This window comes from Anas acuta, chromosome 2 (assembly GCF_963932015.1).
Source record: "Anas acuta chromosome 2, bAnaAcu1.1, whole genome shotgun sequence".
Lineage (NCBI taxonomy): Eukaryota > Metazoa > Chordata > Aves > Anseriformes > Anatidae > Anas > Anas acuta.
Genome location: NC_088980.1, coordinates 95,113,863 through 95,135,273, shown reverse-complemented (window position 1 = coordinate 95,135,273; position 21,411 = coordinate 95,113,863). Strand labels below are relative to the sequence as shown.

The window sequence follows — 21,411 nt, the reverse complement described above, 5'->3', positions numbered from 1 at the left end:
AGAGGAAGCACACAGAATCAGAGGCAGGCTGACACGAACAACTGTATAGGCATTCCAGATGAGTTTGGGGTGGAATTAAGAAGGTGAAGCTTGTTTGGAGGTGAAAGGAATCTGGAGGTCAAAAGGAAGGCTTCAGTCTGTCTGACGTTGTCAAAAGATGTGGCCTGCTGTGAACAGAGCAAGTAACCTAGCGATAAAGAACATGGAAAAGGCTGAGTTATTTATTGCTCTCTTTGCCTTCATCTTTACTGACAAAGTCTGCTCTGAGGGCTTCGTGCACAGCTGTAAAGTCTAGGGGACCATGGCATTACCCACTGTAGAGAAGGGTCACTGTAGGGAATGGCAAATGGAACACGTGGAAGTCCACGGGACAAAATGGGGTGCTTCTGGTGTTGAGGGAGCTGCTGTCCAATGTCTGAGGTTGTGGTGATCAGAGGAGTACTTTGGTGACCTGAAAAAAAACAACAGACAAATATGCTTAGCTTCAAAAGTAAAGTGTGTGGCTACAGGCTGACCCAGACCTTATAAAAATTATGGGGATGCCTTATGGACATCATTTACTGGTGGGTGAAGGTCAAGAAGGTGACTGGGAACAACCAGTGTGGATTTACCAAGGAGAAACTGGGCTTGACAATTGCCTTTTGCAACAGCATGGGCTGGCTCTGTGGACACGGAAGGAGGGATGGATGTCATTTTATCTACAGCAAAGCTCTCAAAACAGTCTTACTCAACAGTTCTTGTAGCCAAATTGAGGAGATACGATAAGACTACATTGTGGATAAAAGGAGGCTGATCTCAGGTTATTCAGGATTCAAAAAGCAGTTGTCTGTGATTTAAAGTGTGCTGATTGCTTGCTAGTGGCACTCCCCAGTGGTTGATCCTGGTGCCAGCAATGTTTAACATGCTCATTAACAACCTGGATAATGGGATAGAATACACCATTGTCAGATTTGCAGGTGACATCCACTGAAGGCAATGCCTGGTATGTGGTAGAGCAAAGCTGCCTTGCAGAGGGGTCTCAGAAACCTGGTGAAATGGGCTGTCAGAAATCTGAAGTTTGACAGAAGCACATGTGAAGCCTTACATTTGGGATGGAGCAACACCCTGCTGGATACAAACTGGATGCTGCTGGGCTAGGGAGCAGATCTTAAGAACCTGCAAGGTTTGATGTACCACGATAGGAACACAGATCAGCAATGCACTCGTGGTGTAATGAAGGCTAACAGCATGCTGGACTGCGTTATTAAGAGTTTATAGCAAGTGTTCATTCCATTCTTCTCAGAACTCATTAGGCCACTTCTGGAACAGTGTCCTGTAGACATAAGAAACTTCAGTGAATTTGTGGTGAAACAGCAGAGGACTCACCAGCTACAAATATCATGCAAGGACTGGTTCAGATAATGTGGAGAACAGCTTCAGGGAGCTGGTTTGATAATGTGGAGAAGGCAGCAGCTAAAGATGTGATCTAATTACTGTCTTTTTGTACCAAAAATATGGCTGCAGAGAAGAAACCAGATCTGAAGGCACGCAGGGAAAGAACAAGTGTAGGCTTACTGAAAAGATAGCATAAATTGCATAAGTCAGGGAAAATGATTCTAGTGTTCAGCGTCCTCATCTTACAGTTAATTTTTGTTGTAGCTCATCAGTATTTGTTCAGCAGCAGGTGGTCAGAAGGCAGTAACATGAGTCTTTCAGCTATGTATTGTAGGGGCAAATACATCATTTGTCTTAAGAATTATAACTTGTCCTGTTGCTTACCCTGGAACACCTTAAGAAATGCAAAGTTACGTATGATGCAGTAGCTGACTCTGAGGCACAGCTACTGCCTTAAACAGACTACCTTGTTTTACTGAGCTTTCCCTCCTTCCTCATCCTTATAGACTGTGCTGGCAAAAAAGATTATTAGTCCTTTAAAACACTGCAGCCACTTTAGGGACAATAACAATTTGTTTTGTGTAGTGCTTTTATTGCAGTAATACGGTAGAAACCCTATGTTGGTGCTAATCATTCTTTTTAATTTTCTAGCCCCATCAAAGAAGAAAGCAAGGTGAGAATACAACCTCCACGGGGGAATCGAAAGGGATTTTTTTAACGAGATCACTTTACTTACTAACCAGATCTGTAACAAACGTTGTCACATATGGGGAAAATGTAGTGTCTTTCCACTGTAGTTCTTCATCTTGTGTAAAGTGTTGCTTTCTGCCTGTGAGGAAGTAACCTGAAATAAAATTCGATACTCAGTTTATAAGTAGCTATGACTTTTAAAATATTTTACTGGTTATGCAGTTCAGTAACAGTCTGATGCACAAAGACACTGCGATTCAAACTTCAAGGTGTTACCACTTTCTCTGTGATGCCATTGCCTAAATTGTAGAAAAGGCACCCCTGTTCATTTAGGAAGGAAAAAAACACCATTACTTTTACTTAAGTCATCTCCTTTAGCTGATGTGTAAAGTTCATCAGTACTACTGTTGTTTTCTGAGATCCAGAGTAAAGAGCTTTAAGAAATACAATGTTTTAGATATGTTGTAGAAAAATATATTCTGTATTGGTAAGTTAAATAAATTTGGAAATGTAAATATTTTGATCCTAGATACAAAAAGGAAGCTTAACTTTTTAGTAATCTTTAGAATGCATCTTAATATTTCTATTTCTTTCTTTTTAAGGTGGGAAGATGATCATAAGCATGAGGTATGTAGAGGTAGTAATTCTGCAAGTGCCTTGTATTTTAGCAGTTTCCTTACACTTGCTTTGCTTTCTTTTTTTTCTGAAAAGCTTTTACTCTTTGGCTTTTTTGCTGTTTTACTAATATTAGTCCAGAAGCAAAATAAGTGACCTAACGACCGGAGTCTTATGTTCATCACAGCACAAGGAAAATTAATACCATAAGCCAGGATGCTGACCCACCTTAGCTCACATAATTACTATTTAAAATCACCAAGTCTGAAACTCAGTGTCTGTAGGCCAAATCTCCCAAGCTATGCTGCAGTCTCCACTGCCTTGCCCCTCTTCAGATCAGAGGTGAAGGTTTGGTTTAAATCTTACATCTAAGATTTATGATCTATTTTTTTCTAATTCATAGGTTAAACCCTAAATGATCTCTCTAGTGTCTGTCTTGAGCAGCACTGGGCTGTTGAGGCTTAATGTTATGTGTTTGCAGCTGTGACCTACAAATACCATCTTTCATTTGGGTTGACTTTTATTGTTAAGCATCTTGTTTTGTACAAGATATTGCAACAAATGCTGTAGAGTTCAATCTTGTAATTTTTTCTTCCCCAATCCCACAGAATGATCCTGTTCGGAAGCAGAAAGCTTTAGAGTTCTTGGTACGTATGTAGAGTAAGACTTTGGTAAGTCTGAACAGTTGTGGAGTTTCACTGTGTGAATCAGCGAATATTGTGAAGGAGCCGTTGATTACTGCTCAAACTCATCTGACCACAGCATTAATTTATAAGGTACATTTTGGTGGACTTTGCTCTTGAAAAAGCTAGAGCAGCTGTAGCTTAACATTGGCTGAGAACAGCATGCTGGATTAAATCTGAGCTCTCTCTCTGTTCCCTGGATCACTCTTCCCTTTGCTGAGGAGCCACCCTGACAAGCAGCGTTAGCAGTACTGATGTTGCTCAAGTGCTGTTGGCTGCCCGTATCTACCTCCTAGGGTTGGTGAAGGACCTGAGCCAGCCGGTTCTTGCTGCCTGTGGTGCTGTGGCCAGTGCTGCTGCTGCAGAACTGGACAGCCAAGTGAAACTGAGTGATAATAGAGCACAGTTGTTGATATTGGGGTGGAGAAGTTTTATCTGTTCTGTTGCTGTTGTCAGTGGCGTAATAAACCTTGTTTTGCCTTTTAGGCTTATGTTGTGGAAATATCTGACCATGTATCTTTGCCTTTTTATTCCATCAAAGTCTTGTTCTCTTGAATACTGAACCTAAAGCAATTACAACATTTCATTCTGAGTCTGAATTGCTTGTTTCTACTCTGAAATCACAAGTAGACCGTTGTGAGATGTGTGCTTCATTACCAGCTGAAGAATGTTTTTTCTCTTTCAGTCTTTTTTTTTTTTTTTTTAAATCTTTTAGTCTGTAGTTACTTGTGACTTTAGGAAAAGGTATAGAAAAAACAATCTAGGGATAATCAGTAAACTACCGAAAATGCTTGGTAGACAGTTACTGGCTTCTGTCTAATGAAGAGGTATCACATCTACTCCTTGTGGCATAAGACTACTCTATATTCTTGTAACTTTCTGTAATCACTTGTAACTTCATATACTTATTACTCCTTCTGATTGGACATTAAAAAGACAGGTAAACAGAGCTGTTCTGTGTTTATATAGATATATTAGTGTATTTTGATATCTCAGGTTCCCAATATTATACATTAGGATATTATAGTAACAACTTTCATCTTATTGTTACTAAAATTAGGGAATCAAAGCCATTTGATGAAGCTGCTCAAGATGACTTTTTATTCAGTTTTCTACACAGACATCATAGATTTAGGACTTGTGCCTTTCTCCATCTGCCACAGAATGTTCATGATTGACAGTATGGGATTGCCACAGAACCAAGGATGATGTCTTACCTCTTACGAGGCCATAATTACGTTCACGATTTTATTTTTTCATGGATGTGTGTGTGTATGGATGTATATGTGTATGTGTTATATGTAAATCAATAGTATAACTATTTTGGTTACACCAAAATCAAAGTATAGCTGGTCTGTTTGTGTAGGTGACCCTTTGGCATCCTAATGAGCTAGCAATTCTTACCGTGTTTTTCAACAGGAGACTTTTCACATCACCTCAGACTCAGAAGCAACACTCGTTGTTCACATTACACAGGAACTTACAGAAGCTTTGAAGTCGTTTTGTGAAAAGAAAGCAGCAGTAAGTAAATTAATCGTTTTGCTGTTCACATCATGGTATTTGCTTAAAAATACAGAATGCTTCTGGATAAGTTTGAAGACCTTTCTCATTTACATTCACACTGAATCTTTTGAAAACAATAAAGGAAGCATGCAAGTGCCCAGCCTGGATTCTCTCGAAATCATTTAAAACCTAATGAATTATGCTGGAACTGAAAAGAGGAGAGGGCTTTGAAAAAGATCCACAAAAAGGAAGGGGCTGGAGACTGGCTGAAAGGAAGTTGAATTAATAGTGGCTGATGTGGGCTTTGCAGTATTTTGGTTCTTGTATTTCCTATTCGTGCCACATTCTGACACGTGCATAAACTGCAGTTCTCATGAGGTAGTTAAAAATTCTTGTCATTTAATCTCAGGCAGTAGCTGAGCCTGCCGTTCCGCATTCCCCAGCTAGAGACGGGAGTTGCATGTACACCAGTTTTATATATTTCTCCAGAGACACACCTCTTACAAAAAAATAATTTTTAAAATTTTATTTCAGTGTGTTAGTAGTGAACAGAGCAAGACGTCATTCATATGGAGTTTGCTGTCACCTAAAATAGTACTCTGCTAACTTTCTATGGAGAAATTGCTTTTTTTTTTTGTTTGAGTGCTCAAGATTTTAGTTTAAAAACAGACATTCTGACCTTGTGTTTTATCTAGGTTAATTATACTAACAGTCTGAGGCCACTGATGTCAATATCTCAAGATGATTTTCCAGCAAGAAAAAACATCCCAAAACTGTATAAGCCATATGGAAAATCCAAAGGTAATGTAGGCACGTTGTTCGATTGTCTTAAGTCTGTTCTTAACACTGTGTAAATTGCAAAAATTTGCTTTTATGGCCAGCCATAGTACTTCTTTACTGGAGAACCACGTGTCTTTTCCTCTGAGTCCATTCAGGGTATCTTTTTCTAAAGCCTTCATGACTTGAACCTTGACTCACTGCATAGTATTACATAAACAGAGGTTACAGGAAACGCAAGCAGTAACATCTGCCTGCCCTCAGTGTGAAGGTTGGTGTGTCAAGGCATCTTCAAAGAGGTAGTTGCCATTCTTAAATTACATTGAGTGAATACCTCTGCCAGGGATGCAATGAAAGAGATTTTAAGCTTGTTTCTTTAGGCTGCTGGCCTGCTAAGTAGTTGCCTCCCTCTGCTTCCCTTAAGTCTTAGGGTGAAAAGAAACTCAATAAAAAAGGACATGAGGGTGAGCTGCTAGAGTAGAGCTTTGGCACGTTGTTGGTTGACTGTACCTCTAGAGCATTTACAGGCTTTAACTTTTGTAAATCTTTTCTATTTGTTTTTTTCTTCTAAACTGCAGAACCGATAGATTTAATAAGAAAACAAGCACTGAGAGGAAATAACGTGATTTTAGCTAACCCATTTTATTTCATATTCAAAATGCACACGTTGCTATCAGAAGTGCTAACTTCTTGAGACATGCTAACTTCAATATTTATAATAGCATTTTATAATATTAATTATATTAATATATTTTATATTCATACTTCTTTTATAATTTATAACTGTATATAAGGTATACAGTTAGTGTATCCTGATCTTCGTGAGCACTTTTAGGTACATCTTACCTGAGAGGCCTTCAAATAATTCCAGTGGTTGATTTTTAAGATGCTTTGACAGTAAAGCGTAGTTGAATTGAGATGATTTATTAGTTGAAGGGATTAATTGGATCGAGTCCGTTGTTCAACATGGTCAAAAAACCTAACCCAGGAAAAAAAACTTGCTAACCCAGTAAATAGTCAGACCAAAAGGGGCTTATTGAGTTTCTTTTGCAAAAAATTGTCCCACTTGTAGTTAATGAATTGGAAGAAAAATCAAAACAAAAAAGGTATATAAACTATTCTAATTACATTCAGTCTCATGCCGTGTGGGTTGATGCGAAAATTAATCAGAACATGTGAGTGAAAACCTTGTCTAACCTATTTTAACGCGAGGATTTGGGGTAAAAAGATGCAAGGACTCATGTAAGACATAAAGGCAAGACATGTGAGAAGAACCCTTCATAAAACCTCCGAGTAGTTGTGTTTTCAGTTGGTATTTTCATATCTTACTAACTTCTAGTGCCCTTTTAAAATTATGTATTTATTAATTCATTTATTTATTTAGGAAATTCTAATTGGAATCAAGGTTCTTCATCTCAGTATGAACAGTGTTCTGCAGATGATTCTTTTGCTCCTGATAACTCATACGGTTACCAAAGGGATGACAGATCATCTCCCTATGGACTAAGACCTAGTGACTTTGCAATGATGTCTGCACTCAGGGACTCTTTTGCTCTTCAGACTGGATGTCCTGCCAGTGGGATCAGTGAATGGCTGAGACAGTTCAGCCGATCTGCTTCTGGCAGTAATTTGGCCCATGAGGCCTCTTCGTATGAGACAAATTCGGTGAGTGAGTACTCAGCAGAATATATGCCCAAAGATGTGCAAGGAAGTAAGCTCCCCGACAACAGACTGCCATACGGTGAGGAAAGTACAAACTGGAGGAACCAACAAACGTGTACAAAAGCAAGGAGCTTAAGTGATCAAGGATTACCCTATCCCAATTCTTCGTATCCTTCATCTGGAAGATACTCAACAAACTATCCTTCGCAGAGCTATTCCTGTTACAGGAGTGATGGGCCTGCAAATTCTTGTACGTCTTCTGCACATTCTGCTTCTTCAGGAAGAGGTGGCTCCAGGTGGAACGAGGGCTCCAGGTGGAACCAGGACTCCAGGTGGAATGAGAACACCAGGTGGAACCAGGACTCCAGGTGGAACCAGGACTGCAGGTGGAATGAGAACATCAGGTGGAACCAGGATACCAGGTGGAACCAGGACTCTAGGTGGAACCAGGATTCTAGCTGGAACCGGGAAACTAGGTGTCAAGAATATAGGCATCAGAAGTCAGGCCACAGAAGTGACTGGGGTTCACGTCACCATCCCTTCTCTGGCGGTGGTTCATACAGAGATGACCAGCAGTTCAGAGGCTCAGACACGACGTTTGATGAAGACGCTGTCGATCTTGCTCCTAACACTTTGAACAGACTAGGAGGAAATGATATACCTGCAATGACCAGGATGCTCAAGCAGTTAGCTCCGTATTATCCAGCCCTTCAAAGTAAGATTATAATTAGTTCTTGTAAAGTGAGTTACATCAACATATGTGCTTAAAATAAATGTGAGATCATGTGCTGCAGAGATAATGTGCTTAGTTCAGAGTAGAGTCCATTCTGATCAGCGCCTGTATCGGATGAAGAATAGCAGTAATTGCCTCTCTGAGGAGGCTTTGCCACTTGGCATTTAGATAGGGCTGTAAGTCAGAGGAAAAATTTGATAGCACAAAAAAGTCCTGAACTGAAATGTTTGTACTGGGTCATCTTGCTAGCTAGCATCTTATGTCATGGTGGGAGTTTGTACTGCAGGGGTGGCCACTGTAGGGAGGGGATGTGTTGGCATAAAGAAAAAAGTATTGGAATGCGTGCAGGGTGGCACTGTAGTAGACGAAAGTGTTCAAAATGGATCAAACACCTTGGAACAGCAAGCCAGAAATGGTGTCAGAGAGCTGGTTCATTACATGAAAACGTGGTTTTTCCCATTATTGCAAAAATACTCCTTAACGTTAAAAAGGATGATTGTGGTTTGGAAATAGATTATAAAACATTTAAAGGCAGTTGGATAGATAGCTGTCAGTGGGGGGGAGTTTGGACAGATGTGAACTATGCTCATGGTACTACAGCTAGGAACATTTAGTGAATAGTAACGTTTTCATTTTAACATTCTGTGCCATATGATGTGAAATAACATGAAAAAGAAGTAACTTCACGTTCTTTTATCTCCCCTTTCTAGAAATAGATATTCAGACGTTAGCCAATGTGCTAGTAGAAACTAGAGGAAAAGATTAAGGAGCAACGACTGCTGAACTGGAAACATGATCAGATTCAAGCATCTTCATCTCTTGGCATTCAGGAAAAGACTGCGTTTGATTGTGGGACTGGTTTTGGAAGGGGAAAGGGAGGTAGAGTTCAACATTTTAACGTGGTAAATGTAGCTGGAACACAAACTTGCACATAAAGGAGGTGAACACTATTTTGTTTAGGCTTTTTTAAAGTATTTGTTATATCTTAGTATATTGCAGAAAAATCTTTTGTTATTTTTTGAAAATATGTTAATGTTATTCTGTCAGGAAAAAGCTAATCGCCCTTTTAGCATCCTTCCCCACTCAGAAAAAAAGAAAGGTTTGCTTTTATGTTAACTTTTTAGGAAGAAAGCTCACTGAAAATTCAGGTCTGTTGCATGAAAATGCAGGTGTATTTTCCTTCAAACAAAGTTAAGGTCAGTTAATGTAAGGCTTTATAATTTGGATATTTTAGAAATTGATACACTACATTTCTGTTTAGGATAACGAAAGGCGAGTGTTGCAGCAAAGGTATTCTCTGGCTTAATGTCATGCTGTGTGAGAAAAATGTAATTGGTTTTAGGGGATGGTTATGTAATGGGGCATTTTACCTGCCTTTGTTTTTGCAGAATGGAAAGGGACATGCAATATAGGCAGACTTTTTTATCCTGCTTAGAATGAAATTGTTGCAAATTGACTTAGAAACTCATTTGTTGAATTGATCCATACTAAAAGAGAAAATTCTTCATTCTTCCTTATTGAAAAAAAAAACATATTAAGAAATAATAGAACCTATAAGGCAATTATTTAAAATAATAGGGAAAATTAAAAATCAAAATGACATACTAACTGAGAAGTAATCACCAGTTCATGATGTTTATCAGTGGTCCAGACTTATGTTTTCTTCTCCCTGCACCTCTGAGTTGTAACTTCATGAACTCCCAGCAGTAGATGTCTGCTGTATGTAACTGAATAGAGTGTACATGGGGCTAAAAAGAGGGACTAGAGTGAGACAGCTTACTCCCCAACATCTGTTTTCCTTTTCACTGCTGTGTTATGGACTATGATTTTTCTTCTCATCTATACCTGGAATATTTATTTGTCCCTGCTGGAGTAGGGTTTGTCTTCATGAGCTGTCATACTGCTGCATTCACAGAAAATGACTTTGGAACTTGACATGTAGATTTGAACGCAAAGGCAACAAAGCAGCTGATTATAGAGCATATAAATGTGATTCTCTAAAATTCTCCTCCTACAGTTGTTTTGCTTGCACAGCAGAAAAGATCCACTTTCATTCTTAATTCTTGTACCCTGTTTCCTTTCCTCCAGAAAGTGTAGTGCAACTAAATACTGAAACTGCAGAAAAACTCTGCAAATTAACGTTATGACCTTTTCAGCTGGAATCTTTGTAGAGAGGTCACTTTTCTTCAGTTCTGACTCCCTTTGGGATATTCCAGTGGCATACAGTAGCTGGATGAGCTCTTCCCAACTTAGATGCTCTTTCGTCCTCCACATTCCCTTCTTATTTTTTGTTCTGGGGAACAGTTCCTGCTCCTGCTCATTGCACAGGGTCTTGCTTTGGGAAAACAGTTCCTGCATTTTGAAGTCAATTCGGAATAGTAAGCAAGCTAAGAAATGCTTTTCATCACTGAGTTACTACAGGTTTCCTGAACTGTAGATAAGCATTTAGTCTTGTAAATGCTCCTTGCTTTGTTTCAGTCTTCAATTTTTACCAAAATCAGTGAACTTCTTGATATGCTTGACTGTTGGTTCTTTCACACAAGCACGAGCATTTAGGGATTTAAGTTGGCAGTTTGCACTGCAAGCCTCTCTTACCCCTTATGTGCAACTGCTCCCAGTCCTTCAGTTCAGTCCTCCAGCAGTTTATTCTTTACAGTTTTCTTCAATCACTTAGCTAAGCCAGTTTCAGCTTCATCGTTGCTTTCTCCTTTATTTTTATCTTTCTTCTTTCCAAAGACTTCCTAGCTTTGAAAATTAAGAGCTTCAGTGTACAGTAGCTGTACTGATACTGGCCTGGGCTCTGCCACTTGGCACTCCCAAATTTGTTGTCTCCACAATTGATTTCAGAGACTTTTTTCCACCACATCCTATACCAGCAAGCAGGTGTAGCTGACTTGTGCCAAACAAGCAGTATCTTTATTTTCACGGGAACACATCCCTCTGTGGAGTTCAGTTTCCTAGCAGTCAAGTGAAGTACAGGAAGAATGGACAGAAGCACCTCCAGAATGCAACTCTGCAAAGGGGTCATTTGCCCTTGTGACAGGAGTAATGAAGCTTGGTTTGTTTTTTCAGGGCTGTGTAGAACTGTGGTGCTGGGCATCATTGCCTTGTTCAGAGGGTTTCTGTGACATCTTCTCCCTCTGGAGGGCCAGGTATTTACAACTCGAAATGTTCTCTTTTACAGGGTCTCTCTTTCAGTCATTGTCAATCCATCCAGGGAATGTGCCTGTTTCACTTCTTTCTGTCTAGCCAGCATCTTGTCCTACAAACATGTCTTCTGACAGATCGTGACTTTGGGTTCTGGTCGTCTTGTTTTCACTTAGTTCAACCCTGCCATTTTTAAAGGAGGATTCAACTGAGAGCAGGAAAAGCACAACATAAATCCAGGCTGCTGACCTTTTGGGCACATGACCAGCAGTGCCCACAAAGGCACCAGGTAAGAAGACTTCATGGAGGGGAAGAAAAAAAAACACACACACAAGTGCCTTGGGAGTTCCGCCACCCTAGCAGTTACCACAGTAGGATTGCCTAAGCTGTTTCACTTCCCTGCATTGGCCAATTTCCTTGAGTCAGCCTCTGGCTACTCGTGCTTGAGAAACCTCTCTGCCTTCTCTTGCTCCCGTGTAGTACGGGACTGGAGCAGAACGAGTCCTCTGCCTGTCCCTGTTCCAGGCTCTGGTCCTTTAGGGCCTTGGAAACCATCTTTGCAGGGTAGGCACTGCTGCTCTGCAGAGCACTGTCACACCAAGTGCTTGCATTGCTTCAGTGCAGCATTAATACAGCGGCACTCAGTGGCTCTGGCACTGAGGTCAGATTTTTGAGGCTGCAGCAGAGCCCTTTGAACCGAGTTTGCTTTTCCTTAAAAGGCCATTGATAAAAAAAACAGGACAGAGCAGGCTTTGAGGGATCTCTGGCCTACTTTGAGCCGGTTGCTTGGGCTGTGGTGTACTTGCTTTCGCACCTTCAGAAGGATCTCTGTGTCCCACTGAGGCGAGAGCCATGCCAGTCCAGGGACACTGGTAATTTTCCACACCAGCACGGCTCCCTCAGAAAGTGCTGGCAGCTCTAGTGGTTCTACAGCAATCAGTGATGTGTGAGGACACTGGCTGAAAAAAAAAAGCTGCCTTCTTCACAGGCCACAACCTGGGTAATTTCTCTGCTACCAGCTTTAGTTCTAGTTTTGTTATCTTGGACTTATTCTTGATCCCAGATTTAGTGGATTTCATTTGGTCAGACGTATGATCCAAAGAGACACGTTCCTTAGTGGGAAAGGAGCGAGGAAGCTCTTTTTAGTGGGGCTACTTAATAGGAAAGCTCTTTTGAGCCCAGAAATACGGGGCTCATTTCTTTCTTTCTTTCTTCCTTATTCCCTCAGGAATTTGTATTCTCATTTCTTTCTCCCTCCCTTCAGGAATACACACAGCGCATACATACACAGCGTTCTGGGGAGGTAAGGTGCAGGCAGTAACTTGTTGGAAAGCTTTCTCCCTGGTCTCCTTGAAGTAAGTTAGCTGCAGTTTGTCGTAGGCTGTTGAGGCGGTCGCTGGTGTTTGCCACCATTCCTGTCCCCCACCTCACCCAGCACCTCCCAGACGCAATCCATCGCCCTTTGGAGGCCCAGCACCCCTTCTGGGTGCCCCCAGTGCTTTGCTGCGAGCACCTGTCGCTCCCTACAGATTTCCCACCACAAAGGTGTTTAGGAAGCGTCACCGAAATGTCACCAGGGGCTGCTATTAACCTTTGTAGCCGTGTTCTGATGAGTAACAGCTTTAAATGCTTCGAGTAGCGCAGCTCTAAGATTGTCTTTGCTTCTTCAAAGTTACTGCAGGAGCTGGTGTGTGACAGAAGAAACCTAATTATTTTTTCTGCTTCAGTTTTCCATCTGCAAGTGGTGAGGTTGAGGTTTTGAGGATGCTTGACTGTCAGCTTAAGGCCACTTCAGAATGAGTGCTTCACCACAAAAAGGAGGATTATTGTGGTAAATGAGCACACTAAGCAGAGGGAACTATATCCAGAGGAACTAGAGGTTTATTTTTGTAGGGAACTCACTGCGGAAGATGCAGTTTAGGACAAAGATGAGAAGCAGTTCTATTGGAAGATGCCCCAAGGATACCCTGAAAGGAAGGGGCAGCTAGAAAGCAAAAATACAAAGCAAAGCAAAAAGACCACCCCTGTTAAGTGGCAGGGACCCCTGAGCCAGAGAAAACTGAATACAGAAACACAACCCCCACCATTCCCTTAAAAACTTTTACAAAAATAAAGTAGGCTGTGTAAGTTGGTCTAGCACTTTTACTTAACTTTAAATTCTGTATTAAAAATTAATACGTTAACCTCTTAGAAAAGTAAGGCACATGCAAAACATGTTGTGCAACTTCGGCGTTCCGACTCTGACAAACTAACAAGCACTATTTTAATTTGGCATTTCTAAAGAGTCATTTTTTTCCTCATGCAGGATATGTGGAAGAAAGTTAGGTTTGACATTGCACCGATTAAATCTAGGCTCTGTGCTTTCTGTACTGCAGTAAGCGAGAGGTGGTCGATCTTACGGTAATACAAAACGAAAACCAACTCAAGCACAGATTCTGAAGGTGACGACGAACGTACAAAATTTAAGAATGTGAAATTATATCCATTATAATACATCCATAATCTTATTCAGTACATGATCATTTGGCAACTCCAGTCTGTACAGTGCCAGGGTAGAATCCCGAATCGTTGATGTCATACGATGCTGAAGACCATGGATAGGTACTGCTCGTAGGACACCTGAATCCAGCCGTCCTGATCCGTATCGTAACGCCGGAATACATCGGTCAGCCTCTAAAAAATGGGGAGAAAAACACACGTTTTGGTACATGGTAAAATCAAACTGGCAGCTATTCTGCTTGTCCCTGAGAATTTTCTAGCTGTATGAACGCTTGCTGTGCATGCCCTCTGAAGGCACTGTATGGTTTTCGTGCCTTAGAGGTAGCTCTCTGCTGCATCTTGTGCTCGAGCTGTGCAGCAGATCTGAGTTCATGATGTATCTTATGATATAACACCTACGCCTAACCAGGCACTTCTTCATGGAGCAGACAGCTTTTTATAGCTGGCTCCTGGGGAGGTGGGAACAATCTGGAGACAGAATCTAATGAGTACCGTGTCCATTTCTCATCTTTTTGGCCAAATCTGTTCAATGCGTCACCAAAAGTACAATTTGCTCATATTACAAATTAATATAAAAACAACTTATGTTTCAGCAGCAGCGTTTGATTTATGGCTACAGATGTAAAGCTGAAAGGAGAAGACCAAAACTTAGGGAAATAATGAAGACCCTACTTACAGAGCACTCCCTCCTCTTCATGGTGCATATAGGAAAATAGCTAGGATACTGCTGCAACAACAGCCAGCGTAAGAAAAAAAAAATCCCTCTGATTAGCCTGCTAAAATTCAGCTTGTCCACTTTTCCCCAAAGCCTTACATGTATTTCTGAAATGTCTGAGATTCTTAGAGAAACCTTAAGCATCAGTGCTTAAGGGCTTGTAATTTCTCAGGGTGAGAAGTAATTCAGCGATTTATTTCTAAACAAGATGTACCTGTAAAACAGCAGTTCCCTCTCTATAAATTCACATACACACTCCTATTACTGGAATTTTTGTTGTTATTTGTTTTGTTTTAAATGCCTTTTACGACCATTGCCCTTGCAGAAATAGCAGTGACAGAAGACCAGATAATTCAGGTATTAGGTCAAAATCTTTGTGATCAGAGCCTTAAACAGAGATGCGAAAGTCCTTGCAATCAGAATTATTTTGGAGTATACTCAAGAGGGCAACATGGGACGTGACACACTCCAGTTTTAACACACCCAAGATTCTCAAAATATGTTTGTGTATTAAAGCTAATGAAAACAGTGTTAAATGCTTTCCTTTTAAAACTACTGAAACTATTTTATATTTTTTCACTCCATAAAAACATTTAAGAAGTCAAAAAATGGTTTCAGGCTTACTTATATGTGATGCGAATGGATAACAAGCCAAGGCCAGTAAATTAAGGTATTTCTAGCACCTCCTGTATACTTCAAATGGATGGTTATTTATAAGTTCTAGATTGAATATAATTAAAGGGAACCATAGAAGTTTAAGAAAAGGTGTGTTTTTTCCAGTTGACATCAAAAGTACATCTCCTTTCTTACCTGTAAAACAACACAGCACTGAATAAAGTCATCGAAAGCAACTTGGCCTCTTCCTTGTCTGTCAAACTTCCGGATAAGGATATCGTAGAATTGATCAGACAGGCGGTAACCTTGGAAAAGAGAAGTCCTTTAAAATGCTTCCAATACCACGGCCTTTCTAGGAAGACAGCCAGCTGCTTCAGTGGGCATCTCAATATCTGTGCTGCACAGCACGGCTCTTCAGCCGAAGTGCATGCAATAAAAACCGGGCTCAACAACGATGACACAGTCACAGCAAACAGAAGGGTGGGTTAAAGCGACTTAACACTTTGCTGACAGAACAAACGGTTCACAATCATTTACTGCCACATGCATCTCATTTTTTCCTTAAAAGGAAACATATTTTAAAACAAACTGCTTCTGGAACAAGTATCTTGAAAAGTTACCTTTGCCTACTGCATTTCACCCATCTCATTTTTATTTTCAGTCACCTTTGTCAGAGCAGTGCAGCCCTGACAATAAGCTCATCTGATGACATAACCCGGTCATAAAAACAGTAATTACAAATGAATTACCAAAACCTGTTAGTGCTTGCTTTAGCTCATGTTTGTCAATCATTCCAGAATTGTCTCTATCATACGTTCGAAAGACATTCTGCCAGTCTGTGATGTACTTCCAGACTCCTGTGAATTCGTTGAAGTTCACGCCACCCTTGTTTTCTCTGTCAAACATGCCTGAAAGAGAAAGCAGAAACCCGTGTAAAACCTTAGCTCTGCTAACACTCAGTAAGAGCTACTACTATTTTAAGAAGGAAGCGTGACTGCTTTGGGGACTACTGAAAACAGGGAAGAAATGGCTAAAATACAAGTGATATCTTGGAACGTTCTGCCAAAAAAAGCGAAGTCATCCACTGAAGGAGGAAGTGATGAAGCAAAATAAGAGGACCAGAGTGAATCACAGGGTATTTATTTTTCCTGGGTTTTCATTTCCAGTCCAACAGTATTTAGGGCTTTGTTTGTAATCCAGTGACAGAGAAAGGTTGTACAGCGTTGTACAGCCTACTTGGGCTTTTCAGAGGAGAACACAGAATTAAATTGCAGACTAGTAAAAACAAATTACAAGGACAAAGCCATGTGATGTCTCTAAAATATTTAAGCTGACACTTTCCCCAGTAACAGTTGAGTCACACCTGAGTAACATCCTCTCAGGCTACTTTGACAAGCGCGTGTACGTGTACACAAAGGGCATCCGTTTATTATTCAAAAGGGGCAGTACTTTGGTTTATCTTACAACTACTGGGCTGTGTGGACAAAAAAAAAGGTGACAACTTACGTGCCACCTTACAATCAAAGACCAGCTTCTTAATACCACAGCCAAACTGGTTCAAGAGGCCTTTAATATTTAATATTACAGCAGGAACACACACTGAACACGTGCTGTGATACTTGGATTTCCCTGAAACAACTCAGCAGCGAGGGCTTTCTCACTCGTCTGACAGACCAAACCCCGACAGCATCCCTCCCGTCTGCCTGGCGCCACGCACCCACACTCACCAAGGATTGACCTGACTGTGGCAGGGTTAAATGGAGTCCACGTGCCTGAAACAGAAAGAATTCACTTAGTTTCTCGAGACTTAAGTAACGTTCAAAAAACGCAACTGACCAACGAGCTAACAAAAAACCCATAAGAAATATAAATAGCAGATTCAGAGCTAAATGAGGTGGAGCCAGTACATTACAACAGAGCCCCTGTGAGGTGGTTGTGTTTATCTTCTTATTTTATAGATGGGTTCCGGAAAAAAAAAGGCCACAGAGTGCAGCTGTGTGGAGAGACCCGTGCTTTGCTGGAGCAAGAGGCCGGGGAGTAGGTGCTTACACCAGCCCCGAACTCCTCCTGCAGGAGGAGGAATGATCAGCGCAGACCTGCAGAGGCAGCAGCAGGAAGCACAACTCTTCCTCAGCCAGGCCGTGTGACCATTTCCACACGAACAGAAAGGGAAGCAGAGGAGATTAAAAATGGCTCTGAAAATGCTCGAGCAAGCAGTATTTTAGAGAACAACGATTCCCCTGATTTCTGTCAGGAGATAAGTCTAAAATTATTAATTATTAACAGGCGCCAGCATTTAATTCTGAATAGAACGGAGGAAAAAGTAAAAACACAGTTTGAAAGTTAATTTATTTTATGCTGAAATTTTCCAAGAGACTAACAGATTCCATACAGGGAAACCCCAGCAACTCCAGCGCCAAGGAGCTGTACAGATTTCAGCTTGTTCCAATAGATAGCGAAAAATGATTTCCTCCCACTCCCCTGACACCGTCGTTAACAAGTCAGCACAGGAAAATAAAAATCAACAGCCAAGGGAGCACAGGACTTTACTGTGCAAACAACCTCACGGAGCAATCATCAGTCCCTCCCTGATCCACGCCGTGTCACCTGCATAACCCTGACGTGCTGGAAAGCTGAGCGTGGAGCACAGGGGAACTCCGGGGTGCAGTGAGACCTGTGCGCTCCTTTTGGATGGCTCAGAATCACCTCCCGTTCTTTTAGCCCGTGGCAGACTGCAGGCCGGCCACACACAGCCACCCACCAGAGGATACATTTTGGAAAGACTGTGCTGAGTTGTTTGTGACATGAGCGTACAAGATGTAAGGCCCCCTGGAGCGAAGGAAGGCAGCAGCTGGATCAACGCTTCGTTGAACAGCGAGTTCAGTGGGTGGGGATCTGTCAAATCTGCAAAGCACTGAAACCTCTAACCTACACCGCCAACAAGGGATGAGTTCAGTCAGCCATCGCTATTACATTATTTAAATTTGATCAGATGAGGAGATATTTAAATTATATAAAATGTACAATGCCAGGTGAAGCCAGGCATTTTGTACAACCCTGGAATTTTATGTGAAAACAGCGGCTTAACCCAGTTAGCTTGGCTTCTGCTGAGGAATTTGTTCAAAACAGCCTTTCAGTTATGAGTCAGGTGCAGCAGCGACAACACGCTGCTTTTCATTCATCAGGTATATTACCAAACAGAAATATTCTAGTAAGTCTACATTAGTTACAAGACTGTATTTTTACCAAATTGGGCCATCCACGGTTATTTTGGGCAGGTGATTCCTGACAAAAGGAGCCTCTCAGTCTGCGGCCCTGCAGCCAGCTCACAGCACCAGCTTAAGCCCTTCTCAGCCACGCTACGCCAGAAGGATGAAGGGTTTGAAGCTTGGGAGAGGGGGAACTCGATACAAACTCAGAGGTGCACAGCTTCAAAACGCTTTTTTTCAGAATACTGAGTGAAAAAAGCCCAAAGCAACAACTCTGAGTCACCAAAGGGGAAAAAAAAAAAGACTACTGGAAAAAATTATCCTGTCTGTATTTTGCTTCCCTGAGTTATTTGACCACGCCCTAGTTCCTATTCCAGCGTTACAGAACGGAACTGACAGACACCACAGAAGTGTTAATACCAGATTCAGAGGGCATCTTTCTATTTCGTTAGGAAATAAATTTAAAAAAGCCTCATTAAAAAAAAAAAAAAAAAAAAAACATCTTTGCTTCCAGCACCTTACTGAAAGAAAATATTTTATACACAGTAAATAGGCTGTAAACATCTGATCCTCATCCAGGTCACACACACTGACCCTGGTTAAGAAGGAAAGGTTCAGTTGTGACCAGCAAGGAATAAAAACCACAGTGTGTATTTATGCTTTCTAGGAAACAGAGCTGGAAAAAATAAAGGGATGCACATGCCTTTAAGCCCCAGCATGCAAATCTGTAATGTTTACAACAGGAATTGAATTTGTGAGGCATTATCAACATGCACCAAACCCAGAAAATTTCCCTTGAAATCCAAAAAGCAGGACCAGTATGCTCAGCAAAAACCAATGAAATAAAATCAGGACTATTGCCTACTTCCTTCCTCCCTTTCAGCCTTTTCCTATCAATTAAATGCTCCTAATCAGTGCTAAGAATGTTCCTCCCCAATCAGAAAAGAATTCTGGCATCGAGTAAGCAGTCTCACATGAAATTCAGCATTAAGTTCACAGCGAACTACCCCAGTGCTCATTCACAGACTCACCATTGGACAATGCCTGCTGGAGTTCCGTATCAGATATTACTCCACTCCTATCTTTATCAACCCTGGAGGCAGGAAAAGAAAAGAGTGGCAAACTTTAAATGGCTGAAATTTACACATTTCAGTTACACAAGACCTCAACGTTCTGGTTCATACTCACTAAATAAAATGCAATTAGTGGCCTTTATGGAAAAGATTAATCTTATTTGGTAAACCATTCACGGTTATTGCAAATTAAACACATCACTCAGACTGATGAGCCATTCTGGGACAGGACACAAGGTACAACGCAAACTGCAGAACCTACATGAGTGACGAGAGACACAAGAACACACCTGGAGAGCAGAACAGGTTGGGCACAGCCCCTAGAAGAAAGCTGTTTCCAGAAATACTGCAACAAATCTACTGCAACCCCCTGACACCTGTCCAGGGTTCAAAGTACAAAGAAGCGTAGACAGGTGCCAGCTTCCCTGCAGCCCTCACATCTATGGCCGTAGAGAAGGGAGCTCTGTCCCAAAATGAATAAGCTAAGCAATTTCTGCCCAAGCAAAGCACGGGCACACCTTCTGCAGAAGGATATCTGAAGGTGATCTCACAGGATGACCTTCCCCTTGCCAGCGACGATTTGTTTCTCCTCAGTTTCAACCCTTCCCAGTCCTGCCCGGTTGATCCCTCTGCAGCAGCTCTTTTATTCCTGTGGTCCTTGTCCTTTTCTACAGCTTTTCAGTTCTTTCTGCTAAATTCCTTCCCCATCTCCAGAATGGCACAAACCACATAGAGAACTCAGCACAGACATAAACAGCATGGACTGTAACAACAAAAGATACTCCCCATTTTATTCGCTATTTCCTTTCTAGGTATTTTATCACTGGATTTACTTTTAATGAGCTGCTACTGAAAGTTAAGCTGACATTTTAATGAAAACATGACAATTTGGTGGTTTCACACTGATAGGTACCTAAGCTCCACCACCCTGCTCTCTCGTTCTCCTAGTCAAAAGAACAGGGGGAGAAACTGTGACAAAAAAAAGCTCAGGGGTTGAGATAAGAAAGGGGAGATCACTCACCTATTACTGTCATGGGTGCAATAAACTCAGCATAGGGAGATTAAGCAGTGAGAAACTAAAAGCAAGCTAAAAACACCTCCCCCCCACATCCACCTTCTTCTACCTCCTCCCCCCTCAAGGAGCACAGGGGGCTGGGGGAACAGGGGGCTGCGGTCAGTCCCTGACACTTTGTCTCTGCCGCTCCTTCACGGCCACTCCGTGCCCCTGCTCCACCGGGGGCTCCTCCACCCACGGGGGGGCTGCAGCGTGGAGATCTGCTCCATGGGGGACCCATGGGCTGCAGGGGGACAGCCTGCTCCACCGGGGGCCTCTCCCTGCACAGCCCGCAGGGGAACTGCTGCTGCCTGCCTGGAGCACCTCCTGCCCTCCTGCTGCACTCCCCTGGGGGGCTGCAGGGCTGCTTCTCTCCACACTTTCCCACCCCTCCTCCTTTGTGCCCCCCCTCTCGGTGCCCCCTCCGCCCAGGATCCAGCCCTGAGGGCCCCGCCCGGCCCCGCACCGCGCTCCCCCGGGGCCCTCCCAGGCCTCGCTCCGGCTGCCGGACCCGTGCACCCCGGCGCCCCCGGCACTCGGGGCCGTTCCGGCGGGCACCCCCCGGCCCCCCCCAGCCGCCGTCCGCCCCTCACCGCTGGAAGACGCCCCACAGGAACGAGGCATCGGGCATGGGAGCCCCCGCCGCCATCATGGCCGCCGCCCGGCAGCCAACTGACCCGCGCGCACTTCCGGGGCGGGGCTTCAAGGGCCCAGGGCGGCGCCGGATTGGGCGAGGCGGCCGAGGCCACGCCCCCGAGGCAGGGCGGGAGCAGGCGCGCGGCGCCCGCCCGTTGCCAGGGCGACGGCGCCGCCGTCAGGGGGCGGGAAGGAGGCGGGAAGGGGGCGGGGCCCCCCTGAGGGGGCAGCGCCCTGAGGGGACCGCGGCCCCCATCGCCCGCCCCTTACGGGGCGCAAGCAAACGCTGGGAGATAAGGGGACCCCTTAACCCCGCCGTGTGGGGGGACAAAGCCCAGCGTGTCCTCCTGCCATAAAAACACCCACTGCCACTTTTATTCACTCCTCAAACAAAACAAACCCCAAACCCTTTAGATCCACCCCGAC

The 21,411-nt window shown here is 42.8% G+C and overlaps 2 protein-coding genes across 6 annotated transcripts in view; one reads left to right on the top strand and one right to left on the bottom strand.

Annotated features, from left to right (window-relative positions):
* Positions 1 to 15,249, top strand: part of LOC137850826 (uncharacterized) — a 37,790-nt gene extending 22,541 nt beyond the window's left edge. For both annotated transcript variants that reach the window (XM_068671267.1, XM_068671268.1), the window contains 7 exons: positions 2,026 to 2,047; positions 2,667 to 2,691; positions 3,288 to 3,326; positions 4,782 to 4,883; positions 5,561 to 5,666; positions 7,027 to 8,019; positions 8,748 to 15,249. In XM_068671267.1, the coding sequence (XP_068527368.1) occupies positions 2,026 to 2,047; positions 2,667 to 2,691; positions 3,288 to 3,326; positions 4,782 to 4,883; positions 5,561 to 5,666; positions 7,027 to 8,019; positions 8,748 to 8,803 (1,343 nt within the window). In that variant the 3' untranslated portion in view covers positions 8,804 to 15,249. The remainder of the gene's footprint in view (positions 1 to 2,025; positions 2,048 to 2,666; positions 2,692 to 3,287; positions 3,327 to 4,781; positions 4,884 to 5,560; positions 5,667 to 7,026; positions 8,020 to 8,747) is intronic.
* On the bottom strand, positions 13,309 to 21,088 carry PDCD6 (programmed cell death 6). 4 transcript variants are annotated; one of them, XM_068671270.1, is made up of 6 exons: positions 20,943 to 21,087; positions 19,254 to 19,315; positions 16,741 to 16,785; positions 15,769 to 15,921; positions 15,209 to 15,318; positions 13,309 to 13,857 (listed from the first exon to the last, which is right to left on the bottom strand). In XM_068671270.1, the coding sequence occupies exons 1-6, from the start codon at positions 20,999 to 21,001 to the stop codon at positions 13,759 to 13,761; spliced, it is 528 nt and encodes a 175-aa protein (XP_068527371.1). In that variant the 5' UTR covers positions 21,002 to 21,087; the 3' UTR covers positions 13,309 to 13,758. The 4 variants fall into 4 exon arrangements, with proteins under 4 accessions (XP_068527371.1, XP_068527370.1, XP_068527372.1 ...); XM_068671269.1 differs by having other exon boundaries at positions 15,763 to 15,921; positions 20,943 to 21,086; XM_068671271.1 differs by lacking the exon at positions 15,209 to 15,318 and having other exon boundaries at positions 15,763 to 15,921; positions 20,943 to 21,088.
* Between the last annotated feature and the right edge of the window lie 323 nt (positions 21,089 to 21,411).